A 21,734-nucleotide genomic window follows, 5' to 3' on the forward strand; every position below is an offset into this window, starting at 1 on the left:
AATGTTTAATTTCCATGTCCAACAACCACATGTGGTTCAAGATCACATGTGGGAATATTCACATGTGGTTGAAACACATGAACCTTCCAACATGTGATCTTGAACCACATGTGATTGTTGGGACATATGTTACATGCCAATTGGAATAACATGTGAAAAACCAAAACACATTTCTCCAAAACCACATGTGGAAAACATAGAATCACACATGGTTTCAACATTACATGTGGGAATATTCCCATGTGGATGGAATAACATGAACAACAAATTCACATGTCCTAAGATCACATGTGGGAACATTCACATGTATTAGTAGACAACCACATGTGAATGATCCCTTCTTTGACACATTTTCCACATAATTTCAGATTACATACAATTTGACACATACCAGTAGGTTATTTGCAACACACAACACATGTACAAGAATAAAATTATCTTATTTATTAACAAAACTTCACCTTTTCATAACTGCATTTATCATACATCTCTAGAAAAGGGAGTGATTGACAGATCGCATGTACAGTGATCACGGAACAATTGCAGGTGAAGCTGCAGCTCTGATGGATGAAAAATAAAGATGGCAACAGCCACCACTTCAACTCCAAACGGGAGACCAAAATCAAAGGGAGTGATTGACAGATTGCATGTACAGTGATCATGGAACAATTGCAGGTGAAGCTGCAGCTCTGATGGATGAAAAATAAAGATGGCAACAGCCACTTTTTGGGGAGTTTAGCTCGATTGCCATTTTGTCCCCACTTACCCTAAATATACACTGTCTTTACGGTCACTCTCGATGCAGTATGGAGAGAGGGGTCATATTTAGCGATACAACAGTGGAGGCGGCACCAGAAGCGTCATGCCCATTGTAACTGAGGGGGCAATTGCCCCCTCAGTTTTTGAGAGGTAAAAAAAAAAAAAAAAAAAAAATTTTTTTTTTTTTTTTTAAATAAACATAGGCTATAATATTATAGGCTGTGTATAGTAGTTGAAACATAGTTTCAAGTTTACGTTTATGTATGTTTGTAGTTAAAACAAAAACATAAATACTGTATAGGCTACATACAGTACAACACAAAAGGCTGTTATTTACCCTTTGTCGCCACCTGGTGAGTAAATATATATAACTAAAACCATTAGAATTGACAACCGGTCCGCGACTTTTTTTCCCATGTATCTACCAGTCCTTGGCACAAAAAAGGTTGGGAACCCCTGCTCTAGAGGAAAGATTTCTACCTTCTGAAAAGGCAATACCAGCCAAAATAAACATTGTGTTACATTGCTTTGAAACATGTGGTCTCCCTTTTTTGTCAAGTCCATTGAGCCTGGGCAGTGGCAATGTACTTAGTCTGGTGATTATGGATCTTTCCAGGAGGCTGAGAGCAGTTTGGAAAATAGCCTTATGGTTACACCTGCTTGGTTTATGGTTTAAAATTAGATATTCCTCTAAATCTGGCTTCCAACCCCCCAAATTTTTTGCCGCCCTTTGGGCGGCGCCAGAGTTCGCCCCCTCAGATTGTTGGTTTGCATGACGCCCCTGGGCGGCACTACCGTTCAAAGGCAACAAAACACAGCGCCTAAAGCTCTATGCACATGTGTACATGTTGTGACTAGTTTATTCACCATGCTATGAAATAATAATCCATAGTTGCATGAAACATTATTTCCATAGTAAATCCATACCGGGTCACTTCCTTGTTTGTCTGTGGACAGCGCTTCCACGCATGCGTTATTTGCACATGCGCTGTACACCCGGCAGCGATGTTTACTAAATATTTATTTACCTCAAAAAATTGTTTTTCTGCATTTTGGATTAGTACCCGAGTCACAAGATGTACATAGAGCTTTTTGGCACTTTGTTTTGTTGCCTTTGAACGGCAGTACCGTTCTATCGCTAAATATGACCCCTCTCTCCATACTGCATCGAGAGTGACTGTAAAGACAGTGTATATTGGGGGGATATGGCAATCGAGCTAAACTCCCCAAAAAGTGGCCTATCCCTTTGTAATAACTATGCTAGGGTGTCATGTGAGCTTCTTGTGAGCCTTCAGAACTTGGGGCTGTGGTTCCATGTCGCTGTTCCGACCTCTCGCTGTTCCGACCTCCCCTCTCCCAGCCCCCATGCCTAAACCTAACCTCCCCCAGACCCTAACCCAAAACCTAACCTCTCCCACCCCCACGCCTAAACCTAACCTCCCCCAGACCCTAACCCAAAACCTAACCTCTCCCACCCCCCACGCCTAAACCTAAGGTCGGCATTGCGAGTGGTCGGCATAGCGGGTGGACACCGGGGCTGTCATGTCCCTTTCAGGGACAGCTTCCTGTGAGACTTCAGAACTTGGGGGTGTCATGTCCCTTTCAGGAACACCTTATCTGCCGCTGACAAGTCTTCTGATCTTGTTGGTTCCCCTGTGAAAATTTAAATATCATTAGAATAGCCCTGTGAAAATTTTAATATCATTAGAATAATCAAGGCAATTTCACAAACATACTGGGGTATTACAACCAAAACTAGGCAAACCTAGTGTAGTCCGGCTGTGAACTGAAACATTTGATTCAGGACTTTATATTCACAAATGGTCCCATAACTTACACAAAATCTATGATGCATAGAGCAACATTCTCAGAATTTTGGGCAACACCCTATGCCCTAAAACAGATGCTGTAAAATGTGCCATGGATAATGGATGGAGATGCAATAAATCCAACAGAAAATGCTACAACAGAATCTGTGCCCCTACGCCCCGACTACAATTACAGCTCTATTATGAAACGAATACAACCCTAACACTGCAGGGGAAAAAAGAGCGATACAGGCAGAGAGATACACCAGATATCAGACCAGAACACTAATTGAGCACAGATCGGCTCTTCTCCTTTCAGAGAGAGCCTGGAGATGCAAGGTTAGCCTTCTTCTAATGGCTTTTCGGCAGAGAGGATGATGCCTTGTGGCACATCCCCTCCACCCCTTCATGCTCAGAACGCCCACGAGTTTAGCCTCAGGCAGGAAAATGTTTATCACATCACTGATGACATCACAATCGTGACAGACACCGCCAATTTTAATTAAGATATATCAATATAATATAAGCATGAATTAAGGTCAGGTTCTATACGAAATTCTATACGTTTTACACCCACTTTCAGTGATAGAGAAAACTAGAGAAACTTACTGTTCTTTGTCGCACTGCCTCACATCCTTCAACTTCTGGGCCATGCACTGTCTGATTAGAACCTCACTGGTGTTTGGGAACACAGCTTGCACTTGGTCTGTTGGAACAACAACAAAATACAAATTTACTTCAAGGTAAATTAAATTAAATAACTTAAGTTAACAAACAAAACAAAAAGACAGACCTCTTGACCAGAATATTTATTTTACACTATATTTTAGGCACTGTGTTTTGTTGACTTTGAGCCGCGATCCGCTTGGTCCTGTTTTAGTGCTGTCCATTTAACTACTGCACACCCCGACCCTCCAAACTCCACGGACAGTTGCTGTGAAGACGTGTATATCGATGTTTATTGGGGGCGATATGGAAAATTCGCTAAACTCCCCAAAAAGTGGCCTATCCATTTAAGTTTTTCAACTTATATCATCAAATTATGGTACTAACATGCATTGTCTGTGATCAGATTGCAATCCGATAGTGTGCTTGAAAACATTAGCATACCGTTGTTACAGAGATCACGGGTCCCAGGCTGCTCCGCCGTTTCATGGGGAAGGGGTGGGGTGGTGCTGGTGGAGGCAGCAGTGGCTTCAGGAGACGACAGGAGAGACAGAGGCAGAGGGAAAGACAGTAGAGAGGCAGAGAAGGAGACAGGGATAGAGGTAATTATCACCTGACACTAACATGCATTTTTTTTCTGAGATCAGACTGCAGTGCATCAGAGTCAAAGTAGCAAAAAATAAATATAAAAAAATATAAAAAATAAATAGATAAATGTATTTATTCCAAATCTATTTTTTTGACTAAATAATATTATATAGTATTTGTGTATTTAAATTAATATCCTTGCTTCTTTGTATACCACTATGCTGAGAACATCTGCACTATATTTGCAGAGCCTATTTGAATGTTGTTGTTTTTTAGTCACATTTGCAGGGTTCTCATACCTCCTAAAAATCAAATTCAAAGACTTTGCAAGGAATTTCCAGACCCAATTCTCTTAAATTTGAGGGCCGGGCAGAACTTTCAAAATAATGTAATGAGAACCATGTGCTGATTTTGTAAGGACTAAATAAGGACCCTACCGTTGTTGGGAGAGGGGACAGGGTCCCAGTCCGCTCCGGCACTTCGTGTGTCGGTGGGGTGGTGGTGGAGACGGCAGTGGCTTCAGGAGACGACGGGAGACACAGGCAGAGAGAGAGAGAGGAAAGAGAGACACAGAGGAGAGAGAGAGGCAGAGACAGGGATAGAGGCCATTGACGCCTGGCGTATTTTCTGTGATCAGATTGCAATCGGATAGTGCTTGACCACATTAACCTGATTTAATTTACACCTGGTAATAATGTATCTCCAGTGTTCACATTGAAATCAGGTAAGCTCCATAGCATAGAGCAGTAGAAAAACTGCAGTGACTGTTGTTGTATGTGGATTGAGAGGATGCATTGCATGTACACTTGTGTTCAATGTGGTCACAATTAGAGATGCAACGGTATGAGTTTTTGATATTGGTATGATAACCTTGGACAAAAATACCACGGTTTCACGGTATCGCGGACCTTTATGTGTTATTGTGAAATCTGGCAACAAAAAAATAGCCTACGTAATTTTTTTTTGCGGTTGAACCAAATGCATTTTATTTTATTTAATCTAATTAACTCATGTAAAATTAAAACACACATGCTTATCTTTTGTCAAATCGGATTGGACACTGGACATAAATGATTGTTTCAATGTTAATGCGCGCACACACACACACACACACACACACACACACACTTATTCGTATCCAAAAGTACTATAGGGCAAATATTAGAGATCCAGATATTTTTGAAGAAAGTTGCTGTACAGCACAGTCTATGATAGAACAGACACTGGATGCTTGTGTGTATCCATCCTCACTCTGTCTTGGGGACGTTTAGCCTACACCCTTACTTTCAAGTGGTCAAGCACTACCCGATTGCAATCTGATCACATCTGATCACAGAAAACACATGTTAATGCCAGGTGTAAATGGCCACATAGAGACAGAGGGGGATAGATATGATGGGCACCACTGCTAATTATTTAGCTAAAGCTAGCTACAGCAGGGTTCATACAGACATCACATTACAAGATTACATTTAAAGACTTTCAAGTACTCTTTCAAGCACTTGGTTTGGAAATAGGCTATTTTCAAGGTGCAGTACTTGATCCCCCCCTCAAAATCAAAGCACTTCAAGGAACCCTGTTACAGTGAATAAAACAAGTATAGCTACACATTCACTTACACTATAGGCAGCACACTGCATTAGAGGGGATTTAGAACCACAACCCTTATGATATTAACAGAACTTACCACAATGTATCCAGAGGTTGCACTGCAAGAGAAAAGGAAAATTCAATCTTTAGCAAGCTAACTTTTGACAAAGTCAGGCCTTAACAATAAAAGTAACAAACAGCACTTGCCAGATTATGTTTCCACATATTTTCCTTAGCATGGGAAGCTGCCAGCTAGCTCACGTTTTATTTTCTGTGTGCTGGAGGCATTTTCATGGCACAATTGTGTCAAACAATGCACTGTTAGCAGCATGCAATGCAGACCTTAGCTAACGTTGCACTAATAGACTACTGTTGCTCACGGAGGAAGAAAAAAGCATTGTATCTATGAATGGCAGGCTTACTACATGCTGCATAGCTTACGTTAGCTAACAGCTAGCTAACAGCAATTCCCACACAACTAACATTAAGCTAACTAACGCTAGCGAACTGTGATAACAATACCATGACCTCAACCACGAGTGCTCGTCTTATTTCCTTCAAAGCCCTTCAACCAAACCATGTAACGCTAGGTTAAGCTAACGTGATAGCCTAGCTACTTCAAACCAAGTTATTCTGTGCAGCTGGGGCTAGCATGCAGTAAACGTTAGATGCCCTAAACCAAACCATAGCAGTTGTTTTTTAACATTTGGCACGCAATGCAGACAATATATATAACATGCGCCATGTCGCCATCCAGGCGTTGTTGCTCGCTGAGACAAGAAAACTGCATTTTAATACATGACAGGCCTGACATATGCTACTGTTACAGGTCTCGGGCTGAGATCCCATAAACAGGTAACATCCTGTAAAAACAGGAGAAGGAATGAGACACGGACAAGGTGCTATGTTTACTTGCAGCTCCGCTCATCACAATTTATTTTATATTATTTTTTTATATACAAAATATATCTTTTTTTCTTTCTCTTTGTATTTTGTTTCCATATTTCAATGTTACTGTAACAATTCACATTTTCATCATATCCAAAAATATCATCAAAACAGGCTATAGTCACAATCTTATTCACATTCAAAATAAACAAACATTTTCCATGTTCCATTTCCTGAGTTAAATCAGTGTACTAAGGCATGAATAAATCCTCATTCAGTCTATAAAGTTAGCTAATGTTTCATTTACCACTACATTCCCACATTAGGCTACTAAGAAATGCAGAATCTCTAGGTTTTAACCTCTCATAGTGCAAAGAAATAAACGAAATTAACAGTACTAGCAACTACACATTGCTACTATGGCTGTGCCATTTCAATGAGAACATATGAGCTGACTTACAAAAACGAACTTTTAACAGTGCTTCTAAATTCTAACTAACATCACCACATATTCACTAAAACAGTTGTGTTCCCAAAACAATAATGCTTTACCAAAAACGAAATGTGCTGGAGCTTAAAACCTAAGACCTGTTTGGCTTTTACCATGTTTAGAAAGAAACGTTTACAGCCGGCGCCATTTTGCATCACGTTACAGTACAAACAAAAACGTTTTTCTACTTGTTCACAAAACCATCTAAATGCAGTCATTACACTTGCAAAATCGATCTACTACTTAGTTTACATGTTAAGCAACGTGTATGTGCAGTTGTACAAGTGTTAATACTTTACCAACCTGTAAAAACAGGAGAAGGAATGAGACACGGACAAGGTGCTATGTTTACTTGCAGCTCCGCTCATCACAATGAGGAAGCCAACGAGAGTCCGCTTGTAAAAACAAAGAGGGTCCGTCCGAGAAGCGCACCAAGTCACACTGCCCCCTGTTGGCAACACCGAAAACTCCAAAGTGAATTAAATCACTTACGTTGTATCCGACAATAAAAAATGGTTCAACCATAAATATGAATAAAAAACTTTATATTAGATTATCAAATTATTAATTTTCAGCTATTGGAGTGGATACAATTAAAATTGAATGAAAAGCTGCATGCTTTTGTTTTATCAGTGCACACATTAAATTCTCACATGTGGAAAATGTTATTCACATGTGAATAAAGCATAATCACATGTGCGATTGCACGTTTCACATGTGACTTTGACACATGTAAAATTATCACATGTGGAAAATGTCTTTCACATGTGAATAAATCATAATCACATGTGAGATTGCAAGTTTCACATGTGACATTGACACACATAACATTTTCACATGTGGAAAATGTCATTCACATGTGAATAAATCATAATCACATGTGAGATTGCATGTTTCACATGTGACTTTGACACACATAACATTTTCACATGTGGAAAATGTCTTTCACATGTGAATAAATCATAATCACATGTGAGATTGCATGTTTCACATGTGACTTTGACACACATTAAATTCTCACATGTGGAAAATGTTATTCACATGTGAATAAAGCATAATCACATGTGCGATTGCACGTTTCACATGTGACTTTGACACATGTAAAATTATCACATGTGGAAAATGTCTTTCACATGTGAATAAATCATAATCACATGTGAGATTGCAAGTTTCACATGTGACATTGACACACATAACATTTTCACATGTGGAAAATGTCAATCACATGTGAATAAATCATAATCACATGTGAGATTGCATGTTTCACATGTGACTTTGACACACATAAAATTATCACATGTGGAAAATGTCTTTCACATGTGAATAAATCATAATCACATGTGAGATTGTATGTTTCACATGTGACTTTGACACACATTAAATTCTCACATGTGGACAATGTTATTCACATGTGAATAAATCATAATCACATGTCAGATTGCACGTTTCACATGTGACTTTGACACACGTAAAATTATCACATGTGGAAAATGTCTTTCACATGTGAATAAATCATAATCACATGTGAGATTGCAAGTTTCACATGTGACATTGACACACATAACATTTTCACACGTGGAAAATGTCATTCACATGTGAATAAATCATAATCACATGTGAGATTGCATGTTTCACATGTGACTTTGACACACATAAAATTATCAGATGTGGAAAATGTCTTTCACATGTAAATAAATCATAATCACACGTGAGATTGCATGTGTCACATGTGACTTTGACACACATTCAATTCTCACATGTGGAAAATGTTATTCACATGTGAATAAATCATAATCACATGTGAGATTGCACGTTTCACATGTGACTTTGACACACGTAAAATTATCACATGTGGAAAATGTTATTCACATGTGAATAAATCATAATCACATGTGAGATTGCAAGTTTCACATGTGACTTTGACACACATTATAGTTTCACATGTGAACGTTTTTATTTCACATGTGAATAAAGCATAATCACATGTGAGATTGCAGGTTTCACATGTGACTTTGACACACATTATATTTTCACATGTGGAATATTTCATTTCACATGTGAGATTGCACGTTTCACATGTGAAAGTGAGTTTTCACATGTGAAATGGAAGATTTCACATGTGAATTACATGTGACTTTTTCGTAAGGGAGGCGATGCGAAAGGGGAGACAGAGGCTGAGCAGGAAGTCAGCGACCACCATGTTCTTCAGGTAGATGGTCATGCTGCTGGATGCCTGCTGCCAGGGCCGGCAGAAGTAAACATTCAGGGTGAAGCCATTTAGGACCAGACCCACCTGGAGACGGAGAGGCAGCAAGGAAAAACCTCTAATCATTGCAGCTCTTTATCAGTTTTTATGCATTTTTATGTATTTTGAAAATATTAAATACATCTTTCAGACTGACCAGTATTTTGTATTTGTATTTTGATAACTTTTTTTGAGCAAGTATTTGTAACCTAATTTGTATCAAAATACTTTTTGAGGTATTTTTGCCCATCTCTGCCGCTTGCACCGTTTATGTGCAAAGTGTGACATGAACTCACACCTCCGCCTGTGCAGCGGCAGCATTGACTTTGTTACTCACCATAAAATGCACAAGTCAAGGCAAGTCAAGTCAAGTTTATTTATATAGCCCTAATTCACAAGCATGTCTCGGAGGGCTTCACAGAAAGTATGTCTAGCTGATTCTAGCTAACACAACAGTAACAAGAATATACAGAATAAAGATAACATTTGAACAATTGATAATATAGAAAATATAGAAATGAAGAGAGAGCAGAGGAGAGAGCAGGAGAAGGGGGAAGAGCAGGGGGAATGTGAGAGAGTGATGGGGTGGGGAGGGAATGGGAGATGTTGGAGGGTATAGGAGGTGGGGAAGGAGCAAGAGGAGAGAGCAGGAGAGGGGAAGGGGGGGGGTGTGGGGGAGAAGAGAGCAGGGGGAGGGAGGAGGTGGGGAGAGAATAAGAAATATAGACGCACATCTTGCAAACGGACATATGTCAATTTCTAAGCAACCAAACTATGCCTAATTTAATTGGCTGCAAGAGGAGGAGAGAACAGAGGAGGAGAGATGAGGGTGCAGGGGAGGGAGAGCCAGGGTAGAGGTAGGGTCTAGGGTTGGGGGAGGGGAGGGAGTAGGATACGGGCCCGGATTAGGGCGAGGGTGGGGAGAAATGGGAAATGTGGAGGAGGAGAGAACAGAGAAGGAGAGGTGGGAGGGTGCAGGGGAGGGAGAGCAGGGGGAATGTGAGAGGGAGGAGAGGACAGAGAGGAGGAGAGAACAGAGAAGGAGAGGTGGGAGGGTGCAGGGGAAGGAGAGCAGGGGGAATGTGAGAGAGGGGAGAGGACAGAGGGAGGAGAGAACAGAGAAGGAGAGGTGGAAGGGTACAGGGGAGGCAGAGCAGGGGGAATGTGAGAGGGAGGAGGTGGGGAGAAAATGGGAAATGTGGAGGAGGAGGGAACAGAGAAGGAGAGATGGGAGGGTGCAGGGGAGGGAGAGCCAGGGTAGAGGTAGGGTCTAGGGTTGGGGGAGGGGAGGGGGTAGGATACGGGCCCGGATTAGGGCGAGGGTGGGGAGAAAATGGGAAATGTGGAGGAGGAGAGAACAGAGAAGGAGAGGTGGGAGGGTGCAGGGGAAGGAGAGCAGGGGGAATGTGAGAGAGGGGAGAGGACAGAGAGGAGGAGAGAACAGAGAAGGAGAGGTGGGAGGGTGCAGGGGAAGGAGAGCAGGGGGAATGTAAGAGAGGGGAGAGGACAGAGAGGAGGAGAGAACAGAGAAGGAGAGGTGGGAGGGTGTAGGGGAGGGAGAGCAGGGGGAATGTGAGAGGGAGGAGGTGGGGAGAAAATGGGAAATGTGGAGGAGGAGGGAACAGAGAAGGAGAGGTGGGAGGGTGCAGGGGAGGGAGAGCCAGGGTAGAGGTAGGGTCTAGGGTGGAGGGAGGGAGTAAGTCATATGCATCACATCCACAGCTGCAACACCATCATGCCGATCAAACAATGCCAATATCACATTACTGCAAAACACACCAGTGCATGTCAATCAGCCCAGCGATAACAATATCAATAGATAGATACATCACTAACTTCTGCTACTGCTCCAGTTAGATTTTCAACGGCTGTATCTGCTTGGTTACTCTAGATTTAAAATACATGCTACAGCATGCGCTGGGACGCGTCATCAGTGATGTTAGCTGGGGTTGTAAGTATAGTCTAGTAGGAACGGGGGGTCCCCGCGCACCCGAAAGATATATTTTTCTAACATAGATTTTTGTACTCCTCAAGGTGTCTAATAAACAAATTTTGTTGTTACCCCGTTGAAATAGTGTCCCATGGGTCCGTTTGGCGGCCATCTTTGCGGGCATATTGCGATGTCTGATGAAAATGGATAAGGTCATAACTTTTGAACTAGACGTCATACAGAGACAAATGACACCACTTTTCTGTATGATTTCTGCATGAGGAATTGATTGAGAGGGTTGTTTTAATGATTTTAACAGGTTTGGTATAGTAAAACTCAAAAACATTTGAAAAAAGTGTCTAATTTACTCTCAAAATCTTGCAAAAGAAATCTATCTACATATTAGTCCATGGGCCAGAAGGGCTGGGAATAATGCTCATATTGATTTTTGGCAAGGTATACATCTCTAGAGTTAGAAAATATGTGAGAGCATTGCACCAATGGTAGCTAAATGTGTGTTATCACTCGATTTATAACACCATGCAAAACATAATAGTTGCGGGACTTTTAGGGACATTTGAGGCTAAGTTCATGCAAATTAAGTCTAAAAGCACCAGATTTTGCCCAGAATTTGCCCAGGGCATGCTCTAACAATTGAGCCAGAGTGCCCGAGCCGGTGACCCCCGGCTCGGGGGTCCACTGTCCGAAAAAGATTTTGGCTATAACTTTTGAAAGAGATGAGCTAGAAATACAGACTTGGTGTCTATCTTATGTTTTTTGACCATTAGAAAGGTGTTGGAATGCTTATCTTTACTAATGAAGATGTGTGTGGACCCCTAATCTGCATATTTCCAAGATGGCGACTACCTGAATATGAGTTTTACCATAACTGGTGATGCTTTTAGTAAACTCGGTGTCCATTTTATGGTTTTTGAGTTTTAGAAACACATTGTAATACTCAGATTTATGATTGAATCTATCTATAGCACTCTACTTTGCATAGTAAGTAGGCTACCAATATGGCCGCTAAACAACTTTTTTTTTTACATACACTTTCACCCAGATTGAGTGTAGACTTGTAAGAATAAGTTACCATCAAACTGGTGGAAACAAACAATCTACAGTATGTATCTTACAGATTTTATTGAAACAATTAGACAAATAGAGTAGAACCCATTCCCATTGATACAGGTAATAGCCAGTCTGTGCATCAATGCTCTCCATAAATGTGAAATGCTATCAATACTGATCAAAGGTGTTTAGAATTTGAACAAAATATTACAATATCAGAAACAAAAACAACAGAACAAAACATATATTGGTGCCTATATGTACAAGTGAGTAGTAGCCTACTTATGTCCATAGATTGAATTGAGTTAGAAGTGCTCAGTCCTTTTGATTTACCAGGGTGACTGATTTTGCATAAAAGACTTCAGATGAGTGGTTTTTGTTTATATCCTTATATCCACAGCCAGATTACTCAAATATTGTTGTCTCGACCCTCATTGTTGGTACAGGCACTCTTGCATCCACATTGAGGTGCCACAGGCTCCAGCTTTACAACATTCACAGCACACACTACATGACTTTTTGCAGACGCAGCAGAGAATGACGGCTCAGGCTTTACTGGCATCTGGAAGATGGGTCCAGTAAGGTTCCAAAGTCTTGGTCATTGAGTCCCAGTACCAGCCCCACGTACTGAACTCTGGATGTTTTGCTGGACAGAGGTTGCCTGATTCCAGTAGAAGCTGGCCTGCAGCAGTCCCCATTTTACATGCTGAATCAGTGCATCTTGGGTGGGAGGCAGGTTCTCTTGATGCATTTGAAAAAAGCCAATGTATAGCATCATCTACTTGGCTGGAGCCACAGCTTTTGCTGTACATGACAACCCCAAGGTGAGGGCGACCAGGGTTTTGGGATGAACTCCTCCTTTCTACCAAGAAGGATGTTATACCTTCCAACAGATCTGAATATGACATATCTGCACTTCAGCCTTGTAACCATCCTGAAGCAGACACTACAGTAGAATGATTTATAGCACCTGGCACATGCTGCGGCCAGTAGCCATAGAAACTCAGGATCCATACGTCCGACAGTGACGTTGTAATACTTGCAATACGCTTCTTCTACACATTAGGCCTCACAGAGCACTGGATCGGCTTCACATGTGGAAAGTACATTTATGTTCACAAAATCTGCAATGTTCTTGGTCCCCAGAGATCACTGGCATTACATCTCTTCCATGTGCTAAAATGATGTGATACTACATCAGCCTTCCAGGGCTATGGGAAAAGGAGTGGATGGGCAGCTTGGGAAGCAACATGCGGATCTCACTGAGACCGTGGATGCCTTCACCTTGGAGCCTGAACCGATCAACTCAGATGTCGATGTCCAAAGACTGGAAGCATTATGGTTGTTGTCATGTCCAGCAAGAGCTGTGTCTTCAGCCAAGTAGATGAAGCCAGACATCCGCTTTTCTCAAATGGTACCAAGTCCCTTGAGAACTTGCCTCCCACCCAAGATGCACTGATTCAGCATGTCAAATGGGGACTGCTGCAGACCAGCTTCTACTGGAATCAGGCAACCTCTTTCCAGCAAAATATCCAGAGTTCAGTACGTGGGGCTGGTACTGGGACTCCCATGACCAAGACTTGGGAACCCACATCTTTCAGATGCCAGTAAAGCCTGAGTCATCATTCTCTGCTGCAGCTGCAAAAAGTCATGTAGTGGGTGCTGTGAATGCTGTAAAGCTGGAGCCCGTGGCACCTCAATGTGGATGCAAGAGTGCCTGTACCAACAATGCGGTCAAGACAACAATATTTGATTAATCTGGCTGTGGATATAAGGATATAAACAAAAAACACTTTACACTCAATCTAACTTAACCCCCCCAACCCATGGACATACCTAAGTGTTACTCACTAATTGTTTCAATAAAATATGTAAGATAAATACTGTAGATTGTTTGTTTCCACCAGTTTGATGGTAACTCATTCTTACAACTACAAAAGTGTATGTAAAAAAGAAATGGGATAGCAGCCATATTGGTAGCCTATTTACTATGCAAAGTAGAGTGCTATAGATAGATTCAATCATAAATCTGAGTATTACAATCTGTTTCTAAAACTCAAAAACCATAAAATGGACACCGAGTTTACTAAAAGCATCAACAGTTATGGTAAAACTCATATTCAGGTAGCCGCCATCTTGGAACTATGCAGATTAGGGGTCCACACACATCTTCATTAGTAAAGATAAGCATTCCAACACCTTTCTAATGGTCAAAAAATATAAGATAGACACCAAGTCTGTATTTCTAGCTCATCTCTTTCAAAAGTTATAGCCAAAATCTTTTTCGGACAGTGGTCATATTGGATTTGGCCGCCATGGTGACCCCGGGGGTCACCAGCTCGGGCACTCTGGCTCAATTGTTAGAGCATGCCCTGGGCAAATTCTGGGCAAATTCTGGTGCTTTTAGACTTGATTTGCATGAACTTAGCCTCAAATGTCCCTAAGTACCGCAACTATTATGTTTTGCATGGTGTTATAAATCGAGTGATAACACACATTTAGCTACCATTGGTGCAATGCTCTCACATATTTTCTAACTCTAGAGATGTATACCTTGCCAAAAATCAATATGAGCATTATTCCCAACCCTTCTGGCCCATGGACTAATATGTAGATAGATTTATTTTGCAAGATTTTGAGAGTAAATTAGACACTTTTTTCATATGTTTTTGAGTTTGACTATACTAAACCTGTTAAAATCATTAAAACAACCCTCTCAATCAATTCCTCATGCAGAAATCATACAGACAAGTGGTGTCATTTGTCTCTGTATGACGTCTAGTTTAAAAGTTATGACCCTTATCCATTTTCATCAGACATCGCAATATGCCCGCAAAGATGGCCGCCAAACGGACCCATGGGACACTATTTCAACGGGGTAACAACAAAATTTGTTTATTAGACACCTTGAGGAGTACAAAAATCTATGTTAGAAAAATATATCTTTCGGGTGCGCGGGGACCCCCCGTTCCTACTAGACTAGTAGGGGTGGGGGGAAAAATCGATTCACCTAAGTATCGCGATTTTTAATGTCACGATTTTTTAGATCGATCTTTTATTCCAGAATCGATAATCGCAAATATAAAAAAAAAAGAAAAAAAAAAAAAAAAAGAATTTGGGTGCTTGCAGTCAGGCCACTCACTGAACAGCAGGCCAGGCGCCGCCTACTCGTTTACTAGTGGTTTTATTACTTTATTAGTTAGTCTGAAGTAATAATTACACTTCAGGGTTAAAGTGGGTGCATCTCATTGTAAAATTGGACTTCAAACGGCCCAAATCTGGCTTCAAACGGCCCAAATTTCACGCGCGTTGGCCCATATCGGCCTGGCCTGCTTGGTATCTAATGCCCGGCCTGAATTATAATCCCAGTCCGCCCCTGTTTTTAACTATATCGCCCAGCCCTACTCATGATATATAATATACAGTCTCTAGTGTATGATTCAACTTTTCCCATGTTCTAATCTAGTGTAAAAAAGCAAACAAACTGAAAAAATAAAAGAAAAAAATAAACAAAAATCGCAATAAATCGTAATATCGAATCGCAATAATCGTAGAATCGCAATACTTAAGAATCGCAATATAAATCGAATCGGCACCCAATAATCGTGATAGTATCGAATCGGGAGATAAGTGAATCGCCACAGCCCTAGTTGTAAGGTGTTTCGGGTCTATCGAACATCATACACCCTCGCCCAGTAAACCCAGCCGAGGCCGATTAAGGTCCCCGACCCGCGTCCCAGAAGCAGCCGCTCACGGATCAGCCTTCCTACTCTCTCTGCAACGTTGCCTGCGGAAGGGTAGATCATGCCCAATCCGCTGCAATAGAGTTAGTGCTACACTGCAGTATTGTAGACCCTTCGGTGCATGGAGGGTCTAGGCCCTGTGTGGGTGACTCCAGGCCGGGCTCCTCCTACGTCTCACCAGACCCTCCCGGGGAAAAGGCAATCCTACCATGGGCAGAGAGGACGCCTCAGATCAGCTAGCTGACACTGATTAGATAAGTTGTCAAACATTCATAGTGACACTCACAGCTGAGCTTTGAGTTTGAGGAGTAAAAAGCTGCTATCTGATCTCAGAGACTGAAGTGACTCAAGTCTGATGCTGATGTGAATTGGAGGCATTGAAACGCACCAGGAACTGAAGGATGGAGACCAGCATGAAGAACAGGTTAGCCGAGGTGTCGACCCGACCGCACGTAGGCGAAACGTTGCCATCCGACTGATTGATGCCTGATGACTGGTTGAAGGATGAAGCCACGCTCTCTCCCACCAGACCGCTCATGTTTCTGGGTAATCTGAGGTGATGCAAGCTCAAGTTAGTTAAACACCTTCAGGTCATCAACGTCTGGACTGTAGCTTCAATATAGCTTCATTACAACCCAGCTCTAGGTTGGAACAAAGAAGGGAGTCATATATATACGCCAAAGTACTTTTAATTTTGTTAACAAAAACTATGATGAAATATGCTCATCGACTAAGACAAGACTAAAATGCTCAGACTACTAAAAACAGGATGAGGTTGACTAAATATGATACAAACTAACAAGGACATTTGACACAGGACTAAGACTAAATCAAAAAATAGACGACAAATTTAACTCTAATTATAGACTGTTTTTGCCTCTCAATGCAGCAGTTCAATTTCCTAGCTGACATTTAGCTATCTTAAATCAGAGATTGCAGGTACAACAGAACCCACCAACGCTTTAAGGGTCTTATCTAAATGTGTATGATGCATTGTTTTCACAAAATGTACAGCTACTTTCTTGTCTACGTTAATCCAGAGAGGTCTGAGCGCTTTCCACACAGCGCAGCCAGCCTCCCTCCCTTCTGCCCTCAGCTGCGGGGTGAGCAGGGACTGTAAATAGTAGGGGTGGGGGAAAAAATCGATTCACCTAAGTATCGCGATTTTTAATGTCACGATTTTTTGAATCGATCTTTTATTCCAGAATCGATAAACGCAAAAAAAAAAAAAAAAAAATTTTTGGGTGCTTGCAGTCAGGCCACTCACTGAACAGCAGGCCAGGCGCCGCCTACTGGTTTACTAGTGTTTTTATTACTTTATTAGTTAGTCTGAAGTAATAATTACACTTCAGGGTTAAAGTGGGTGCATCTCATTCTAAAATTGGACTTCAAACGGCCCAAATCTGGCTTCAAACGGCCCAAATTGGGCTTCAAACGGCCCAAATTTCACGCGCGTCGGCCCATATCGGCCTGGCCTGCTTGGTATCTAATGCCCAGCCTGAATTATGATCCCAGTCCGCCCCTGTTTTTAACTATATCACCCAGCCCTACTCATGATATAGTCTCTAGTGTATGATTAAACTTTTCCCATGTTCTAATCTAGTGTAAAAAAGCAAACAAACTGAAAAAAGAAAAGAAAAAAAGAAACAAAAATCGCAATAAATCGTAATATCGAATCGCAATAATCGTAGAATCGCAATACTTAAGAATCGCAATATAAATCGAATCGGCACCCAAGAATCGTGATAGTATCGAATCGGGAGATAAGTGAATCGCCACAGCCCTAGTAAATAGGGTCCACTCATCATTGCTACCGGCATATGCCGACACTGGGTTGGTACAGCCCGTGCATCCACATATCAAGGTGCAACTCTGGCTTTACATCATTTGAAGCAACCACTACATGACTTTTTGCAACCGCAGCAGAGGAGGATGGCACAGTCACTGGCATCTGTAACATGGGTCCAGTAAGATTCCCAAGTATTGGTCGAGGTTTCCCAATACCAGCACCACATACTGAATATTTTTTCTGGACAGAGGTTGCCTGATTCCAGTAGAAGCCGGTCTGCAGTAGCAACCTTTTGACATGCTGAATCTGTGCACCTTGGGTGGGAGGCAGGTTCTCAAGGGACTTGCTACCATTTGAGAAAAGCTGTTGTCTGGCTTCATCTATTTGGCTGGAGCCACAGCTTTTGCTGCACATGACATGACAACTCTACGGGCGTATATCTTTGCCAAAAATCACTATGAAAGTTAATCCCCCAAGATGGTACTGGTGCCCCAAATTTGGGGCCCTGGCTCACAGCCTATGATAAAATATTGATAAATTGATAAATGATAAAATTGTCAGTTAATTGAACAGTGAAAGTGTTCAACTCAACACTGTCAGTGTTTACGAGTCCAATCAACTCACTTGAACATTTGAAAACTTAAGAGTCAAGTTTTGCAGAATATACTTCACAAGGTAGATAGAGCCAATGAATAGATGATATGCTATAAATAAATCAATTAAATATTCATCATCATCATCATCATCATCATCATCATCATATCATCAGACTGAAAGCAGTTAGCAGTAGGATCAGTGATCATCAGTCACCTGCACTCACCTCTCTTTTCCGTCAGCTGCAGAAAGCTTCTCTCTGCTCTGCAACTTCCTTCTGTTATCATCTTCACATAATGTAAGGAAGAACTTCAGAGGTGTGTGTGTGTGTGTGTGTGTGTGTGTGTGTGTGTGTGTGTGTGTGTGGTGTGTGTGTGTGTGTGTGTGTGTGTGTGTGTGTGTGTGTGTGTGTGTGTGTGTGTGTGTGTGTGGTGTGTGTATGTGTGTGTGTGTGTGTGTGTGTGTGTGTGGTGTGTGTGTGTGTGTGTGTGTGTGGGTGTGTGTGCGTGCGTGGGTGTGTGTGTGTGTGTGTGTGTGTGTGTGTGTGTGGTGTGTGTGTGTGTGTGTGTGTGTGTGCGTGCGTGCGTGCGTGTGTGTGCGTGCGTGCGTGCGTGGGTGTGTGTGTGTGGTGTGTGTGTGTGTGTGTGTGTGTGTGTGTGTGTGTGTGTGTTTCAGTCCTTCCTCTAAAAAATTCAGCTGAAAACGATTTCCAAGAAGTAAAAGTTTGTTCACACTTTTTTCTTCTTCTTCGTGGTCCCTTAACATGCACACTGTGCAGTTTGGAGATGCTCACACTTACATTTGCTCTGTTGGCGCTGACTGTTCTCCCCTCCACCCTTCAAACTGGTTCTGTGCGATCTTGAAACTTCTGCTCTTGGATCTTCGACTGCTTCTGAGGAAGGCGAGAGCTATCGCCAAAACTGTCAAGGTAAAAACATCTAATAAACCTATATGTCTGAACACAAGAAAACAAAAAACTGTCTAATTGTTATGAAGACATGATGAACGTCATTGAACTATCTTGGATCTCTTCTCTTCTCTCAAATCTTTTGTGCAACAATCCTGTGAGAAATCCACAGCCAATAGAATGCCAGGATAGTCTCACATGATCCCCAACCCAGCGATCATGTGACACTATCCTGGCGTTCTATTGGCTGTGGATTTCTGACAGGATTGTTGCACAAATTTTTTTTAGAGAAGAGAAGAGATCCAAGAGCAGAAGTTTCAAGAGCGCACAGAAGCAGTTTGAAGGGGGGGGGGAGGAGGACATTTGCAAATGTAAGTGCAGGGGTTCTTTGAGTGCGAGTGCAGGAAATCTGTCCAGGCAGAAAATGTTTGAGTGTCAGCGCACAGTTTGACGACAAGCAGAGCAAATTTAAGACTTTTTGAGTCCAAGTGTCCAAAATCTGAATGTGAAATTTATAAATCATGCTCTCAAATTGTAACCTCTTGCATTTAGATAGGCAAATAATTCCTGAGGTTCACACCATAGGCATCTCAGAAGCAGTGCTGAAGCAGCGCTTCACGGAAGCTTTGAGCGGGAGCCTTGCCATTCACACCAGAAACACTCTCTTTTCCTCAGCTCCTCGCTCGGTTTTGCCCGGCGCTGCCTTCCCCCTGCTCACAACTTGCATTGACTTCATGCCTGCGCTGCTTGAGAAATAGAACAGAAGCTGAAACTATCGCTGGAGCGCAGCTTCAGCGTGGCGTGGCGTGCAGCTGGTGTGATCGGTCTCGCCTGTTAACAAGGATGTTGAAATGAAACTGCCTCCGCGCTTCGTTGCTTCAGCATGGCTTCGGTGTATTAGTGTGTGTTAGAGAAGCCCTGCTAGGGACCATGCTGCTCCTAACAGATTAAAATGTTCTAACTAACCATCTATTTTATATTCTTATCTGGTTCTAACATTGAATCAAATATCTGAATATTAAACTGTAATTAGAAATGGAGATGGACATGTCGCGACTCTTCTATATACAAGGTTCTGGGTTTGACCAGGTAGGCCCAGAACCGTGTATATGGAAGAGTCGCGACATCTCCATTCACTCCAATGGACCAGTTTTTTATTCTCAAGAGTTCCAGGAAGTAAGGTCCTGGATTAAGCAGCACTGTTGAGTTGTAGCAAAATTGACTTGTGTTGTACTTGGAAAGTTTATTTTATTTTATTTTAGCATTCAAAAGTAGTGCGAGACCCCTTCCTGGCTGTTCATTGGCTAATGAGTCACGCATTTTGGTCCTCTCTCTCTAAATTGCTCTGGGTAGGCCTATAAGTAAGCTTGTCAGGTGGTTAGAGGAGTGGTTGGGGTGGCCCTGCTCCCAAACCTAAATTAACAGGTTATCTTCCATTAGTAGACGTGTGCTTCATTCCTATGCCATAAATCATCGCACAACCCCCAGGGGGGTCCAGATCACCAGGTTGAGAACCAAGTGCTTTAGAAGAGGGGATATGTACCATCTGTGTTACATTGCAATATCAAAAAGGGAAGCTAGGGGGTGATATAGGAGAGAGAAAGGAGTAGAAGCCTGGAAGTGCAGGGGCTGTGCTGGAGGGCAGTCTGAAGCATGGAATACATTTCTGAGAATTGTGTATGATTATTGTGGATTATTGCAACATCACATGTTCATTCATGCTGGAGCTATAGGGGAAGTGGTCTCCTGTGTGTACAGATGTGTCTCTTATGTGTTAGAGGCTGTGGCTGGACAGCCTGGCGTCCTGGTGATTATGACAAAGGTTGGCTGCTGTTATAGGTTGAAACACAGTCTCACAGAAAATTGTAAAATAGCAACGTTTTGGACCAACGTTGCTATGTTACATTTTCGGCTCGAAAATTGTAAAATAGTAACGTTCTGAGATCTTAGGGTTAGGGTTAGGGTAGGGGGAGGGGTTAGAAACGGAAAATCTCCATAAACCACGCCCAAACCACACCCACCCCTGTAGAAACGTACGTTACCATTTACAATTACAATTACAATTTACAATTTCGGAGCCGAAATTGTAACATAGCAACGTTGGTCCAAACGTTGCTATTTTACTGTGTTCATTCTGTGTATTTTGTTTAGGATCAATTTGACCCCGTTCAACATTTAACATCTCTAAAACATGATTAACATTATTTTCCCAGCTGACATTTTAACATGATTATGATATGTTTTCAAGGTCCTGTACACACTTTGTGTTGTTTGCGGTCATTTTGATCTTAAAACCAGAGAAAATGTGAAAGTTTTACACACATGTTCTTTCTCTTTGTTTTGACTGATCCTGAGGGCACTTTAACCATGCTACTTATAGAGCTTTGAAAATGCTCCCCACTTGATGGCCATATATTATTATATATAATTATGTATATATAATAAAGGCCAATGTACAACGCCTCCGGAACAGATGCGGTACCGTACCGGAGCGGTGTACATTGCACTTAAGGCTACGTTCACACAGGGCAACCAAGCCTTGCCTACGCCTTGCCTTTACCCACGCTTTTAAATAGGCGTCCTTTTTAGTCAATGAGGCTGTGTACACAGGGCGCCTCAGCGTGAACCTTGCGTGTACAAACGCCTCGCCTGAGCTGCACTGATTT

The 21,734-nt window shown here is 41.9% G+C and overlaps 1 protein-coding gene across 1 annotated transcript in view; it reads right to left on the bottom strand.

Annotated features, from left to right (window-relative positions):
• LOC310795395 (P2Y purinoceptor 14-like) overlaps window positions 1–16,316 on the bottom strand; it is a gene marked incomplete at both ends in the record, with an annotated part of 19,440 nt that extends 3,124 nt beyond the window's left edge. Inside the window, 2 exons of the mRNA XM_083657424.1 lie at window positions 8,918–9,082; window positions 16,167–16,316. Coding sequence (XP_083513550.1) covers window positions 8,918–9,082; window positions 16,167–16,316 — 315 coding nt within the window. The remainder of the gene's footprint in view (window positions 1–8,917; window positions 9,083–16,166) is intronic.
• Window positions 16,317–21,734: the final 5,418 nt, after the last annotated feature.

Source organism: Poromitra crassiceps, assembly GCF_964638095.1.
Source record: "Poromitra crassiceps genome assembly, chromosome: 21".
NCBI lineage: Eukaryota > Metazoa > Chordata > Actinopteri > Beryciformes > Melamphaidae > Poromitra > Poromitra crassiceps.